This window comes from Bacillus rossius (assembly GCF_032445375.1).
Source record: "Bacillus rossius redtenbacheri isolate Brsri chromosome 4 unlocalized genomic scaffold, Brsri_v3 Brsri_v3_scf4_1, whole genome shotgun sequence".
NCBI classification, from domain to species: Eukaryota; Metazoa; Arthropoda; class Insecta; order Phasmatodea; family Bacillidae; genus Bacillus; species Bacillus rossius.
The window spans coordinates 3,802,802-3,819,260 of NW_026962010.1; the positions used below are offsets into that span (position 1 = coordinate 3,802,802).

Below are 16,459 nucleotides of genomic sequence, written 5' to 3' on the forward strand. Positions count from 1 at the left end.
TTCACATTTGTAATATTATATGACGAATATTTTGTAAAGCAATCTGGTATTGGTGGAAAAGATTTAACAAAAATTATTGCTAGTAAATAAAAGTTTGTTTGGAAGGAATTGAGAAAAGGAATAAGGAATTGATATAGGAACTTCGTATAGGAAAGACATGACATTTTATGACTACAGAAATTGAACTTATAACTATTGAAATATTTTGAAGAATTATAAGAAATGATAGTAAACAAGAATAATATTAATGATTTGAAGAGAGTTATTGAACTAAAGAAGAATTATTATTTATAAGAAGATTTGAGTACTACAAGGCGATCCCAAGATGAAGACTACAAGTATAAACTACGAAGATCTGAAATCATATTAAGGCGTTCCCAGGACGAAGAAAGAAATATTTATAATAGTCAACTGTACGAGACCATACGGAAACGACTAGAGGCGTTCCCAGGACGAAGACGATCAACGAGAGGCGTTCCCAGGACGAAGACGATCAACGATAGGCGTTCCCAGGACGAAGACGATCAACGATAGGCGTTCCCAGGACGAAGACGATCAACGATAGGCGTTCCCAGGACGAAGACGATCAACGATAGGCGTTCCCAGGACGAAGACGATCAACGATAGGCGTTCCGAGGACGAAGACGATCAACGAGAGGCGTTCCCAGGACGAAGACGATCAACGATAGTCGTTCCCAGGACGAAGACGATCAACGATAGGCGTTCCCAGGACGAAGACGATCAACGATAGGCGTTCCCAGGACGAAGACGATCAACGATAGGCGTTCCCAGGACGAAGATGGGAATCTAGAGGCGTTTCCAGGACGAAGGCTTGGAAACAACGAAAGGCGTTCCCAGGACGAAGACGACTAATTGCTACTAGGCGTTCCCAGGACGAAGATCCAAGACAGCGAATGGGTGTGCCAAGGATGAAGACGCAGAAGATTCATTGCTGAGGTCCTGGTTGAAAGAAGACAAACCTAGTAACGTATAGTTCGTTACCACGTAACTATCCTAACAGGTCGGTTATTTATTGATTAAGGAATGGCACAACATTTACTAGCTTGCAAAAACTGACACTCGGGAATAATTTAATATCACTTGAAATCTCTTGCCAAATATTTACACACTACCAGATTGCTGAAGTTATGAACAACTTGAGTTAAAGTTCACAACATCGTTGTATATAAGCTAATCCAAGGTTTTACGAATTTTTCCACGACATACCCAACTCTACCCACTGAATAGTCCGGTCAACAATAAAATAAATTTTAATTAATGATGTGTAGGTAGTACAAATTAATTAAAATATAAGTAATTGTAACGTTTATTCAGTATTACAACTTCATAGAAGTTGTTGGCGCCCACAAATTAAACTAAATGATTCGTTCTTTTGTGCTTATCTTATAAATACATCAGAACGAGTCTAAGTACTTTCGAGTCTTACAAAGTCAAATATATTTATTATAAATAATAAAGAATTTGATAGCTAAGGCCCGTTCAGTCGGAAACGAATGGGAGTGTTTCAAGTTTAATGTGCCTCGAAAAAGTCAAATCGATGGTTGTTCCAATCGAGTGGAAGAGAGATAGATGAGGCGCAAGCGTACAATGCGCGTAACGGGACACAGCGTATCGGGACAATGTGCGTTACTGGACACTTTTTCGTGAGTGCAGCCGGCGTTCATCGATTTATCATTTATTAGACGTTGTCACGTCAATAATTTGTTTGTCACCATACAATATTTGTACTTGGACTTTTCAGTATGATATTTTAAAGTGTAGGTTAATACTGAACGTCTGTAATCTATCTGCAAATTTGATTGCCTGTGTGTGACATGAGGGCCCGTATTAAACCTCTATGTGACGTGTGAGACCAACGCTATCCACTCTCGTCGAGACGGTATAACTGGGGCCACAGGCGCCGTGTTTCCTCAGCTCACACGCCAGGAAATGCCAAAATTAACCAATTACGAGACCCCCAGAGGCGTGGTTGGGATTCTCGCCCTTCAAAGGCTCTTTAAACACAACAGACGGGGGATCTCCGTGAATCGAGCCTTTCATCGTCGCACGCGTCTGGTTAATATTCATCTCCGCGTTAGGCCCGGCGCTCTGCCGAGATCAAAGTTCACGCGCGCGGCTGTTCCTGCTTACAGACTTCGTTGGCTGCGCTTTGATTAGAGACCGAAAATCCTCCACGTAGTTCCTTGCAATTGCTCCATTTACAAAAACCACTGAAAGAAATTCATTCTTTTCGCATGCACTTATCGCAATAGCTTAATATAATGAAATTAAAGAAAATGATATATCACTAAGTAATAACTACGTTTGTTATATTAAGAATCATAACATTTATGCTAATTTTTAAAATATTTATTATTCAACAGATTCAACTTAAGTACTTCTACTTCATATAATTCTTAACACTGACTGACAAGACAACGCATAGTTTAAACCGGTGGGTCAAGAAGCATGAAATTTTGCATAGGAGTTCATTGAGTAACGTAGGTGAGTACTGAGAAAGAATTATTTGAAATTCCATCCCTAAAGTGGTGAAAAGGGGTGGTAAAGTTTGTTTGAAGGGAAAAAAAAAATTAAAGTTACAACGATGAAATTTTTAAATGTACTCTTCAAAAAAAAAAAATACACGTGTTTCATTATTTTTGAAAATTCATCTTCAGGAGGAGGGGATGGGGGTTCCGGGGCCGTCAAAGATCAAAATTCCCGTTTTTGATCGAAAATCTCCATGGCACGAATGTTGAATTGTTGATGCTTCCTTCGTCTATGTTAAAAAATTTCGAGGGCGTTAGAGAAGAAAATATCCCATTTTTTTTTAAGTAAATGTCGTACCGACTTGATGCTCGGCAGATAAAACAACAGAAAATGAGTTTTTCCGAAAATCAGCTCCCAGTGTGTCAGGTGAACGCGGAGGCCAGCGAAAAAGAGCTGTGTCGTCTCGACCAACACGATCAATCCGACGGCAGGGACCACTCTCGTCCACAGAGAGTACAGTGGGGGAGGGGCTCCATCACGTTGCCAAATAAAGTTCGCAGGTTCAAACTCTACTATTTGGGGAAATGACGGTCAGGAGTCGCCATATTGCTTAGGTGGCGCTGATGCAAGCGAGGAAACAACAACTCGTGCGCGCGCTTGTCGGAAACTGTGAGTTACTCTTCAGTTGTGATGGTGAACGTCAACTCTGCAGCGCATGAGCTGGGACATTGTTTCAGGGACAGGCACCTGGAGGCGCCGCAGGAAGCCCGGGGCCAGAGTCGCGGCGGCGGTCTCCGCCAGCAGGAGCACGGCGGCGGCGGCGGGGGCGGGCAGGCGCGGCGGCGGCAGCTCGGGGGCGGCGGGCACCACCAGCACCTGGGTGTCGGCGAGCGCGGCGGGCCAGCGGGCCAGCAGCTCCGCCGCCGCCGACCAGCAGTCCGCCACCAGCACCACTCCGGAGGGCGGCGCCCCGCCTGGCGCGCACACAGGGGGTTCCTCAAGCCTTGACTGTGTGCGTTGAGGTGTACCAGTGGACAACAAACATACTTTATGAATATTAAATAATTACAATTTATTTTACTTTTATATATTATCATAACATAGTTATAGGCCTACAATGATATAATTATAGCGTAAGATTAATACCACTCAAAAGTAAAAACAAATTATTTAGTTACAATACAAAAAAAAATTAACTAAAAAAAAAAAAATTATTTTACGTATACTTTAGGAATTGACAAAACGTGACTGAAAGGTTAAAGATGTTATTTTTCGAACATACGCCATTGTTAGTCGCACTGTATGTCATAAGAAACCTCAATTGCGAACAAAAAAAAAAAATGAATATGCAAACACACAGAAAAATTGGGCGTGCCCGGGAAAGGGGTTGATGGCACATATACCTCATGTTTGTGCCCGGGGACGGGAACAGATCTCAGTATCCGAAACGTCGCAACTGCTGTCTTAGCAAGCCTACAGTGTTGGTCTGTGGAGTTATTGTTGTGCTGTCCAGAATATCTGTTATGTTGCATCGCTATGTTGGCCTGTGTGTCTCTGTGTCGTCCATGTGTTGTCCACATTATCTGTTTAGTATCATCGTTGGGTTCGTCTGTTGTCGCTGTGGTGTCCAATACCGCTTTTTGTCCTTTATATAGGCCTACTGTTCTTGCTGCAACTGTCTCGTAGTTGTCAGCCACTGGATCCGTCTGGGCTGTAATATTTCTCTGACTAAACCCTTTCACGGAATTTTCTGTGCCATGTTTTTAAGTTTTGAAACCGGCTGATTTTAGCTTGTTTTCTGTGTGTTTGCATATTCATCTTTTTTTGTGTGTTCGTTATTGAGGTTTCTTATGACATACAGTGTAACTAACAATAGCGTATGTCGCTTTTTTTAAAATGAATCTTCACTATTGCGAGATCCATTTAAAAAAATGAATCTGTTGTTATTTGAACCGTGACTAGGGCATGTGGGTGAGGCGACACTGCGGTGGTTAAACGTTGCCTTTCGCGGTCTCGAGGTGAAGAAGCAACACAACAACCAGTCACAAACTCTCTTGGAATCGAACCAGGTACTCCCGGCTCACTGTCCAGAAGGTCTAACATACCTGGACAAACAGGTTGGACTACAATAGATAACAAATGTTTCAATAAATTTCCCCTGGAATCCATGGTATCTCTCTTTAATTTTCATGGGAAATCTCTCACACAATGTATAAATAGCGTGTTCAGGAACATTACCAAAAGTATTTTTACAGTTAAAGCCGTCTACCAGGCTGAAGTTCACGGTGGGGTTGAATTCAACTTTACAATGGCATTCATATTCAAAAATAATAATGACAGAGAGATATGCTTGCACATTTAAATAAATATATTTTTATGCAAATTTGCTTATGTGAGGGCTCACAAAAAAGGTTGTATTGGCTATAAAATAAAAAAAAAATAGAAAAAAAAATACTAACTTTAAACTTTTAGATGTTCGGTCGAAGGTATGAATATATGTCAGATACGTACGCACGAGTATCTTCCCGCCTGTCACCGCAGTATAAACCGCGGGAAAACGATAAATGAGTATTTGCAGTTGAAAGAAAAGGGCGGGTATAAAGCATGCCTCATGCTAGCCGACTGTATGAAAATGAAGAATGCAAGCCACCCTCCTGTCTTTAGCAGCCCTATACTTAGTGCGGACAATCATCCCCTCTCGTCTCCCCCCCCCCCTCCTCAAGTGACCACGCCAATGCTTCTAGCGTAGGGGACATATTTTCATTCTAAAATCTGGTCTTAAACGCGAAAGGATTTATTTGTTTTGTTTCAAATATTTATCGGGCTGACTAAGAGCTAGTGAGAACTCACGGATATACGCAAGCCTTTCGTATTTTAGAGAATTTCAAACTAATATATATATATTTTTTAAATTTCTTTTCATGTTTTTTTTCATGAAATTTGGAAAGATGTTCAATTAGCTTACTACAGAATAGTTTTTTTTTTTTTTTTTTTCAAATTTGAAATTCAAGAGTAAAATTTTACACATAGAGGGTTAAGGAAATTTTGACACACAAAACACAAATATTTGAAACAAAAAAAAATTAAAACACACGTAGTAGTATATAATAGTATGTACTGGATCAGGCTTCAGGCTGTGGATTGAAGATTGTCGGTGTCCGCCATCTTGGATTCTGACGTCACGGCGGCCATCTTGGATAAGCGTAACGGGACACAGCGTAACGTGACACTTTTTCGTGCATGCAGCCGGCATAACGGGACACAGTGTAACGTGACACTTTTTCGTGCATGCAACCGGCGTAACGGGGCAAAATGTAATGGAACATAACGTAACGGGACAAGTAGATCACGGCGGCCATTTTGGATCCGCCATCTTGGATCCACCATTTTGGATGACGTAATTTGTGTTCTAGAAAATTCCGGTGATGTGTTTTCCGACATTTTGAATGATGACGTCACCGTTGCAATTTTTGTTACGGCCGCCATCTTTAACTTTTTTATTTATTATCCGATTTTAACGAATTTTTTTTCTTTTCCACTGGAGGCCGCCATCTTGGATACCGTCGACTTTGTTTCTGTCGTTTGTTCCTAGAGAGCGCCAGCGTCGCTCTGTCTCATCACATAAGGTCGATGTTCCATTACCTACCATAGCTATTATGAACCTTATCGACATTTTAAATTTTATTTTTTATGAAAAATATATTGGAAACGCTGTGATTCGAACCATCGCAGCTCTGATCCCTAGGTTGGAAAACATACGCCTTTAACCGCTCGGCCATCGAGACATTTACCAGACCGAAGATTAAATAAGGTATATACAACAATAACATGCATATTTGGACTTGTAATTTTTTTTAATTTAAAGTAATAATAGCACCACCTGTTCGAGACAGACCTACCATCTTGTCATTTGGCCGCCATCTTGAAAATCCATAATTTTTATGCTAGAGATGCGGGAAAAAGTTCAAAATTCAATAAATAAATTGACAATAAATATAATGATTGATTATATCGATTCCCGTTCTTGGTTACAAACCGGTGAGGGTAAAAAATAAAAAAAAACATCAGATCCTTCCTCCACAGAAGCCACCTACAGACCGATCTACCGTCACCAATACCAAGGTTCATATATGGTCAGCTGATATAACGTCATGTCCGCCATCTTGTCTTCATACGCTGGAGACCACCATCTTGTTTTCGTCGGCTAGAGTGTGCCGATACCATGTTAGTATAATTATCTGGTCACCACACCATTGACCTTGACCTTTGACCTTGACCTTGAAATTTGACCTTGACCTTGAAATTTGACCTTGAAATCTGACCCTAACCTTGAAATTTGACCCTAACCTTGAAATTTGACCCTGACCTTGAAATTTGACCTTGACCTTGAAATTTGACTTTTACCTTGTAATTTGACCTTGACCTTGAAATTTGACCCTGACCTTGAAATTTGACCTTGACCTTGAAATTTGACCTTGACCTTGAAATTTGACCTTGACCTTGAAATTTGACCTTGACTTTGAAATTTGACCTTGACTTTGAAATTTGACCTTGACTTTGAAATTTGACCTTGTCCTTGAAATTTGACCTTCACCTTGAAATTTGACCTTGACTTTGAAATTTGACCTTGACTTTGAAATTTGACCTTCACCTTGAAATTTGACCTTGACTTTGAAGTTTGACTTTGTCCTTGTCGACCATCATGGACCCGACATTTAATGTTCAGTAGATGCTACCAGGAGCTACCACCTGCTGGAGTACGTCATCTTGTGTGTGTACTCATATTATAGAGTACATTTCCATCTGGATAATTTCATTCTAACCCGCTACAGTGCAGTAAACATTTATTACCGAGGTGCCCCCCGCCATCTTGAAATTCGGACGCCATCTTGAAATCATGTAATAATGTAGCTAGAAAAGCGGGAAAAAATCCAGAATTCATCAAAAAAATCACTTATTAATTTACATATCGATTCGATCCGCTCCAGTCCTTGGTTCGATCCTCGATCGTTGCAATAATGTTTAATTTTATGAAAAAATAATAACTTCAATAAGCCACGTTCAACATTCTTAAAGAGACTTTAAAACCTCTACTACCATCATCCTATAAGCCATCAAGACCACCATATTGAAAATTCGTAATAATTAAACTAAAAATTCAGGAAAAAGTTAAAAATTCATTAAATAAATTTGCAAACAATATACTGATTAATTAGGTCGTCTAAGGTCCTTGGAACGATCCTGGACGAAGCTAAAATAAATTTAATTTAAATACCAGAAAAGCGTATGGTTCGAGAAATAAAACACCACAAAGTCTTTTACAAACATAATATTTATTACACAATTTCTATCCTACTACAGAATCACTTGCGAAAGCCAGCAATCTTATAAACATTTAGCCCTGCATAGACGTGCAACGACTACTTCTTAGCTCCAAATGGCTCCAAATGCTCCAAACGGCCTTCAAATGGTTCCAACAGCTCCAACAACCTCCAAATGCTTGACAGCTCCAAATGGCTCCAAATGCTCCAACAGCCTCCAAATGCTCCAACAGCCTCCAAATGGCTCCAACAGATCCAAATGCCCCAACTACCTTTTCTTTCAACAGCTCCAATGATATTGGGCCACAATGCTACGAGTCTAAGAGACTACGAGGCTACAAGGCTACGAGTCTAAAAGGATCTAGCTGGTTCCGAGTTAAACATGGCTGAGAGACTGCATGACTAAAACACCGCATGGCTACGAAACTAAATGTCTATGAAGCTACATGGATACAAGTCTACTCGGCTCCAACACGCAATGTACACAGAGTACACACAGGAAAACGTAATGTACACACAGGAAAACGAAATGTACAAACAGGAAAACGAAATGTACAAACAGGAAAACGAAATGTACAAACAGGAAAACGAAATGTACAAACAGGAAAACGAAATGTACAAACAGGAAAACGAAATGTACAAACAGGTAAACGAAATGTACAAACAGGAAAACGAAATGTACAAACAGGAAAACGAAATGTACAAACAGGAAAACGAAATGTACACACAGGAAAACGGAATGTACACACAGGAAATCGGAACGTACACACAGTACACACAGGAAACGGAATGATCTCACATACAGTAGCGGAAACACAGGCTTATTTGGAAATCAGGATACAGGAAATAAATCATACTTTTTTTAAATATAAATAATTCATTTTATTTTTCATTAGTACACACATGACAGTTAATCAAATGATTATTGTATGTAGCCAGCGTTCCGAAGTTCTTACAGTATGGGCGATACTTCCACGATATGCAAGTAGTTTCCTCTACGAACAGATGCCACCATCAGTCTTAGCCGGTCAACCAATATTTTTGGATCTTCCCATGATGTGGAATCAATCTCTTCTGCCACCATCTTCATTGCTTGTTTATTATAAATATTATGATCTCTGGTGTCTTCCGTTTTAACACCATCCTCAGGGTTACTTTCATCATCTAGCCAGCGATCATCACAAGCTTGATCAGATTTATTTATTATAACACGACGTTTCCATTGCTTCGGTCTCAGGACACCACCACATTCTTCGATCTTGTCAGCTTTAGGTTCTGCATCACAGTCTATGCCTTTGTAAACAGCCTCAGAGTCACTGTAGCAATCACCGTAGAAGACAACGTCTTCACCCAGATTACTGCAAGAACTCAATATCGTTGATGTCGAAGTGTCTTCATCGCCTGTATGCTTCCTATTTAGGAGTCCACCATTTATACAAAGTATGGAGGATCTGCTAAATTTAGGCTTGAATGTATTCTCACTTTTCACAGTGTTGATACCTTCATTAGTTTCAGTCTTCCCGATACCATCAACATCCTTCAATATTTGTTTCTCGTCACGATCGGTGTGCTAAGGCTTCCATCTTTTCTATATTCATAATATTATTTGTCTTTAAATCTCCGCGTCCGTGTCACTATCACAGATGTAAATCATCATCATAGCTGTCATCAATATTGTCATGAGCTGCATCAATATAACTCATTTTATGATATCGTTTCCACATTTCAGTTGTCAGTGATTTACCACAATCTATGATCTTGTGAGCTCCATTCTCATTTTCTGTAAAAGCCTATGAGTCCAGTTTTATTATTTAATCCTTCAACCCATCATCACAAACTCAATTAAATAATTGTAGTATATAGAAAAAAAATCATCAAAGTTCCTTTCATTTAATCTTGGAAACCGTATCATCCTTTCCACCTATAGTAGGTATAGTTTCTTGAGCCCAAGAGTCTTTCATTATATATACCATGCAGTGTTCTTCAAGAGATGTAGTATACCACCATTTCTACATACAAATTCATCCTATCATTAATTTGTTTACACATTAGAAAAACCTTCACGCTATTTTTACGTGTTTTATTAAATTACCACTTCGACTAAAATAATTACCACACATAGTAATTTCTACAAAGGACACTTTGTCCAAGACATTTTAACCATAATCTGTCTGAAAACAGCCATGTCCCATCTATATCACAAAGTAAACGAGGGTTAGTGGAGATAGGTCAAACAAGTGCTAGTCACTCATAGGGTAAGAACCATGTGTTCGATACCTATCTCAGTCAATGTAGCATCTATGTATTTTTATTACCTCATGTAGAAAAATATGTTCCAATGCATACGAATTTAAACTTATTCACGTACGACTAGTCAAAAGTACATAAATTCAAGCACGCCAACCGCAAAAAAAAATTCTCAATGATAGAGGCAGAGGCTTCTCGATCGAGACACGCCTACCATCACCTGCAAATGAACATTGACCCCTCGCGCGGGAATTGCAAGCTTGCAGAATGCTGCGACACTCATATGTTTTGCTCAAGACATGCATACATCTCATCACTAGCCTTCCAACTCAGTACACGTAAAACTCCAGTGAAATCATAATCAAGCATATGTAAAGTACTTGCTGGAACCACTTCAAAGTATACATCACCGAACCAGAGCAGAAAATCAGCCTACGAATGTATATCTTGCTACCTACAAAAATAAATGTGTAGCACATATACGAGAGGAGTCGAACTTTACATACCATACTCAATACTCTGATAATTATAAGCGGCAAAATATTTTAAATCATGACCCCGGCTAGTATACATTTTTTTCGTGAACCCTAAATTCATGTTAGTAATCAGTACGAATGTGCGAGTAATTCGGACGAATAATCGCTTACCAAGTATCCAGAATCTTACTGTTACAGCCCAGCCAGTGCACCAGATTACTTCGAAGTGTACGCAATTGATTAACATTATTCAATTTTTTAATATCACCTCCGTAGTGTACACCAATATATGACAGGTTACGATTTAAGACCATAGATTTCCCACAAGTATGTTATGTTTATTTCGGGAGAGTAATAAATTATTATTTTAGAAATAATAAATCAAGTTCCTATCAGATTTGCTCTAATGTTACGGCATTACCTGTACCTGCACTTTACCAAAACATCTCCCATAAAAATCTTAAGAATGCAGATGGCATACTCAGACTGAAATAATTTTAGCAAAAAAAAAAACTGTCTTCAGCATTATTGGTAAACAAAATAATACTCACAAACAAGACAAAACGGACATTACAAATCCGACCTAAATTACGTGCCACATGTAGTTTATTACATTAAGATAAACGATGTAGGTTAAGAAAAATTAATAAAAAAATTCTTTAATTCAATAATTTATTTTAAATTGTACATGCATACACAATAAAATCTGACACTGTATGTATATATATCGTATACATTTTCTCAGTCCTTGCAACATTCATTTCTATTAAAATAAATTATTATATTTCGTTTTAAGAGTGACAAAATACAACTAATTCATACAGATCACGATACATCAGATCAGGAGTGTAACACCTTAGAGGACCAGAGATGATGCTAGAAACCCATCTTTACAAAATTTATAATGTTTTTTCAAGTAAAATTTTCGTGTAACCTGTACACCGCACTTCTCACACAGAAATTTTACACGGTCAAGATTTCTTCTGCATCCATGCTTTTCATGGATGCGTGTACTTCGTAGTCGCTCAAATCGTTTACCACAGTAGCGGCACTGATACAGATATTCATCGCAATTATCATCGCTTCCTCGATGTTCAACTTGCAAATGAACTTTGCTTTTACAATGCCTAATCAAATTACTTTTGTTTGTGAAATGTACACCACATGGGTCACACGGAAATGTCACACGATTAGCGTTTCTTCTACAGACATGATTTTCATGTCTTCTTGCATGTTGACGGTATTTAAAACTTTTGTCACAGTAACAGCACCGATGTTCGTTAGTCGTTCTTGAATCACCAGTCATTGAAGTTTCCATCGAGGACGAAACGAAGTTCGTAGAGTTTTCCTGTGTAGCCAGCACCACCGGCATTAAAGTCTCTCCTGCTGACGGTATCACGACTGTTGAAGTCTCCTCTTGTGATGACGTCGTCGTCGTTGCCGACGGGATCTGCACCTTCTCCGCCATAGCTGACGTCAGGGTTCCCGAGGTCGATGGTACAACATCCATCAAGTTCGTCGTTTTAGATGGTAAAGATGCCATCGAGTTCACAAGAACAGGTAATTACGCGTCTTATGCACCAGAAGAATCAAACTAGGTGATCCTTACACCGTCGTCGTCGCCAGTAACAAACTGAGCGACCTGCTGTCTAGGACTCGCTTATATACATGCACCGGTTGGATTAATACGCTAGTCAAATCAAGAACCATTTACTATAATACTCGAGTCAATACATCATCCAATGTTATTACTAAAAAAAATTAGGAATTTCAAGAAATAAAAGTTTAAATTATATATATTGAAACAAATAATCTCTCATTCTACATACACGGTTCATTTAGACTTACTAGAAGGATTAAGAGTCTCTGAACAATGGAACTTTCAGAAACCAAACATAGTTTCAACTACTCAAATTTAAATTTTATTATGTACAGCTACACATAACCTCCAACTGACTCCAAATGTCTACAACACATTTCTAAAATAATTTATACGATACCGGGCTAGGTCCAAAGTCAATTATTTTTGTACCTCTCATCTACAGTTCAGGAGTCCTTCAGTGTTGATATAGCTACAGACAAGACATGTCCAGTACCATACATCTTCAAAGCCTTCAGAGTCGATCCTTGTTAAGCCTTATGACAAAAGTCTCCGAAACAAGAGTCCTACTCTATAAGTTTACTATACACTTTTATACTTTTCATAGCACACATCGATAAATATCTTCGTAAATAACCCAACATATTATCAGACCACTAGCATTCGATTTATGCACATACAGTAGGACACCAACATATCCATCAACACAAGTCCATTCTACATTAAGCTCCTCACTTATTTTCATCAGTCTACACTCAGCACACAAAAACTAAATGAAGTCAATTAACAACTTAGTATTTATATACATCCAGTCATTTAACAGCATACCGATGGCTAGTTAAATAATATTGACAGTGATCATGTTAGCTACGTTTAAATTTATATAGGACCAGGGACCCATTGAACCTTCAGAACCGAGCTACACATACTCAGTGCTGGATGCAAGTTAATACTACACTTATTTGCCATCACTCATTTTCCATAATCGACTCTCTATTCGACACCCATTTTACATAATCGAAACACATTTTCCATCATCGACACACAATTCAACACTCATTTTCCATCACCGACACACAATTCAACACTCATTTTCCATCATCGAAACTCAATTCGTCACTCATTTTCCGTCATCGACACTCAATTCAACACTCATTTTCCGTCATCGACACTCAATTCAACACTCATTTTCCGTCATCGACACTCAATTCTACATACTCTTTCCTTCTTCAACACTCATTTTCTTTCATCTACATAAAATAAAATGTAAACTTTCCAACACCCACACACACACACATAGATATTAAAATAGTCATCCGCAACTCAATTCTTTAATGTAGAAAACACATGAACTTTATTAGGACATGAATAACGACACATTTTAATATCAATTTTTAAAATTATATTTATATCAAAAATACAAAAGTATAAAATTTCATCAGTAAATACACATTACTAACTTATTATATATACCCTGAAATTCTAAGTTCATCAAGAATAGTCCACGTTTCTTTGATAACTGATACAATTTCGTCATCTTGCGAAACAAGTAAAAGTCGCAACCTGTTCGTTAACACGTTCGGGTCTTTCCACGATATATAATCAATTTCACTTGATGCCACCATCTTCTTCGAATGTTTGCTGAACATATTCTGAAAATCGTTGTAATAATGATTATGATAATTTGTATCATCATCATCGGTTCTGTTCACATCTTTATCAAACACACTGACATCTTCATCTTGCATATCCCAGTATTTCGAATTTTTTGACATTGGAGTACCATCCTTGGTATCAAGCTTACTTGCTAATTTTCCAAAAAAATATTCCAAAGTCCGTAGAAGTCTACTATAAGACGACTTGTCACTTTTTCTGGAGATGTTACTTTCATTATCTTCTACCTTACTTATGTATATCTTCAACACCAGTTAAGCTATTTCCTTCCTCAAGACCTGGAGATATTTTAACACAATCGCTTTTAAGACTAGGTAGATCAATTTCATTGTAAGACATACTGTCCGCGAGCATAGCGTCTCCATCTACGTACTTTATCTCCTGCGCGAGCTTGGCTTTACAAGTTTTATCGTGTCTTTTTAAATTCTCTCTTCGTGTCAACAGTCTTCCACACTTGCCACAAATTAGTATTTGACGGTATGGGCTTTTAACACATTCGTTCTTTTCATGTCTACGAGCATTAAAGATGTTATCAAAGTATTTGCTACAGTATGTACAATGTCCTCCAGATCGAGATCGATATTTGTGTATCGTACCTTCACTAGTCTGTACGTACTCCATAATGGTTGAATAGCAACTAAAGGTATTTTTTAGGTACTTCGTATTTTCATGTATAAACATTCATCAATTATTTACGAAAAAAGATTTTTTTTTCTCATTTTGAAGAAAAAATCATGTTCCACGTAGTTTTACTACCCACCTTCATATTTCCTCATATGTTATGTTGTAAAAGCAACCAAAGTTGGTTGTAGGTTATGGAATGCTCACTCACGATCTCTTGAAAAAGGTGTACCTCCCTAGATCTCAAGAGGAAGAACATTGACCTTATTTAAAAATTAGTGAATAATATCATGGTCTAGCAAGAATCACAAGATAATCTATTCTCATATTAGCAACCATCATGTATCAGTTGTCTGTATAAGCAGTCAATGTTTTGTGTGGGATGCAGGATGCTCCCTTACGATCGCAACAGAAGGAAAAAATAATAATAAATAAAAATTAATTAATAAAAAATTAAAAATAAAATACAAAAAATACATAAAATTCTGGCTTGTACTAGAACTATATCTTTGCTCAACAATGAGAAGTTCACAAGCTAGCAGAATCTGTTTATGTATTTTTTGTATTTTATTTTTAATTTTTTATTAATTAATTTTTATTTATTATTATTTTTTCCTGAAATTTTATGATATGAAAGAAAACTTGTGGTGGTTTTCTCCGTGTGCTCCAGATTATACCTGACTAGACATCTTATGGTTTTCTCCGAGTGCTTCTGATTATTCTTGTTAATATATTGATGGCTTTCTCCAAGTGTTTCTGATTATTCCTGGCTAGACATCTGAAGGTTTTCTCCGAGTGCTCCTGATTATTTGTGAGAAATCTATCTCTGCATGAAGAATTTTTTACTTAATGAGTCATGTCATTTCTATTCAGAGTTACATTTAATTAGTAAAATTCTGTCAATAAATCACCACTTACAATATTTTTATCAGGTGGATTTAAAAAATAATAACCTTACTCAGACAAATAATATGCTTTGAGACAGCTGATAAGCATTAACATGAAGGACAAACTGTATTGTTCTTGGTGTCTAAGAGAGGTAATTTTATTCAGAGTTTCGTATAAATTTCCGAAGTCATATTATCAAATCAACACTTAAAAAAGAATTTTAACAGGTAGAAATCAGGCAAAAACAAAAGTTCATTAATCAGACGATTACTACGTCATGAAAAAACTGAGAAACGCTATCACACACGAAGATTTCCCTTCCCCTTGTGTTCTAGCAAAGCCCTCCTTCTGTTGCGATCGTAAGGGAGCATCCTGCATCCCACACAAAACATTGACTGCTTACACAGACAACTGATACATGATGGTTGCTAATATGAGAATAGATTATCTTGTGATTCTTGCTAGACCATGATATTATTCACTAATTTTTAAATAAGGTCAATGTTCTTCCTCTTGAGATCTAGGGAGGTACACCTTTTTCAAGAGATCGTGAGTGAGCATTCCATAACCTACAACCAACTTTGGTTGCTTTTACAACATAACATATGAGGAAATATGAAGGTGGGTAGTAAAACTACGTGGAACATGATTTTTTCTTCAAAATGAGAAAAAAAAATCTTTTTTCGTAAATAATTGATGAATGTTTATACATGAAAATACGAAGTACCTAAAAAATACCTTTAGTTGCTATTCAACCATTATGGAGTACGTACAGACTAGTGAAGGTACGATACACAAATATCGATCTCGATCTGGAGGACATTGTACATACTGTAGCAAATACTTTGATAACATCTTTAATGCTCGTAGACATGAAAAGAACGAATGTGTTAAAAGCCCATACCGTCAAATACTAATTTGTGGCAAGTGTGGAAGACTGTTGACACGAAGAGAGAATTTAAAAAGACACGATAAAACTTGTAAAGCCAAGCTCGCGCAGGAGATAAAGTACGTAGATGGAGACGCTATGCTCGCGGACAGTATGTCTTACAATGAAATTGATCTACCTAGTCTTAAAAGCGATTGTGTTAAAATATCTCCAGGTCTTGAGGAAGGAAATAGCTTAACTGGTGTTGAAGATA

General features: G+C 37.9%; 1 protein-coding gene across 1 annotated transcript in view; it reads right to left on the bottom strand.

Moving 5' to 3' along the window:
* LOC134541709 (uncharacterized) overlaps nucleotides 1–16,459 on the bottom strand; it is a 95,605-nt gene that overhangs the window by 24,510 nt on the left and 54,636 nt on the right. The window contains exon 6 of the mRNA XM_063385355.1: nucleotides 3,238–3,464. Within this exon, the coding sequence (XP_063241425.1) occupies nucleotides 3,238–3,464 (227 nt within the window). The remainder of the gene's footprint in view (nucleotides 1–3,237; nucleotides 3,465–16,459) is intronic.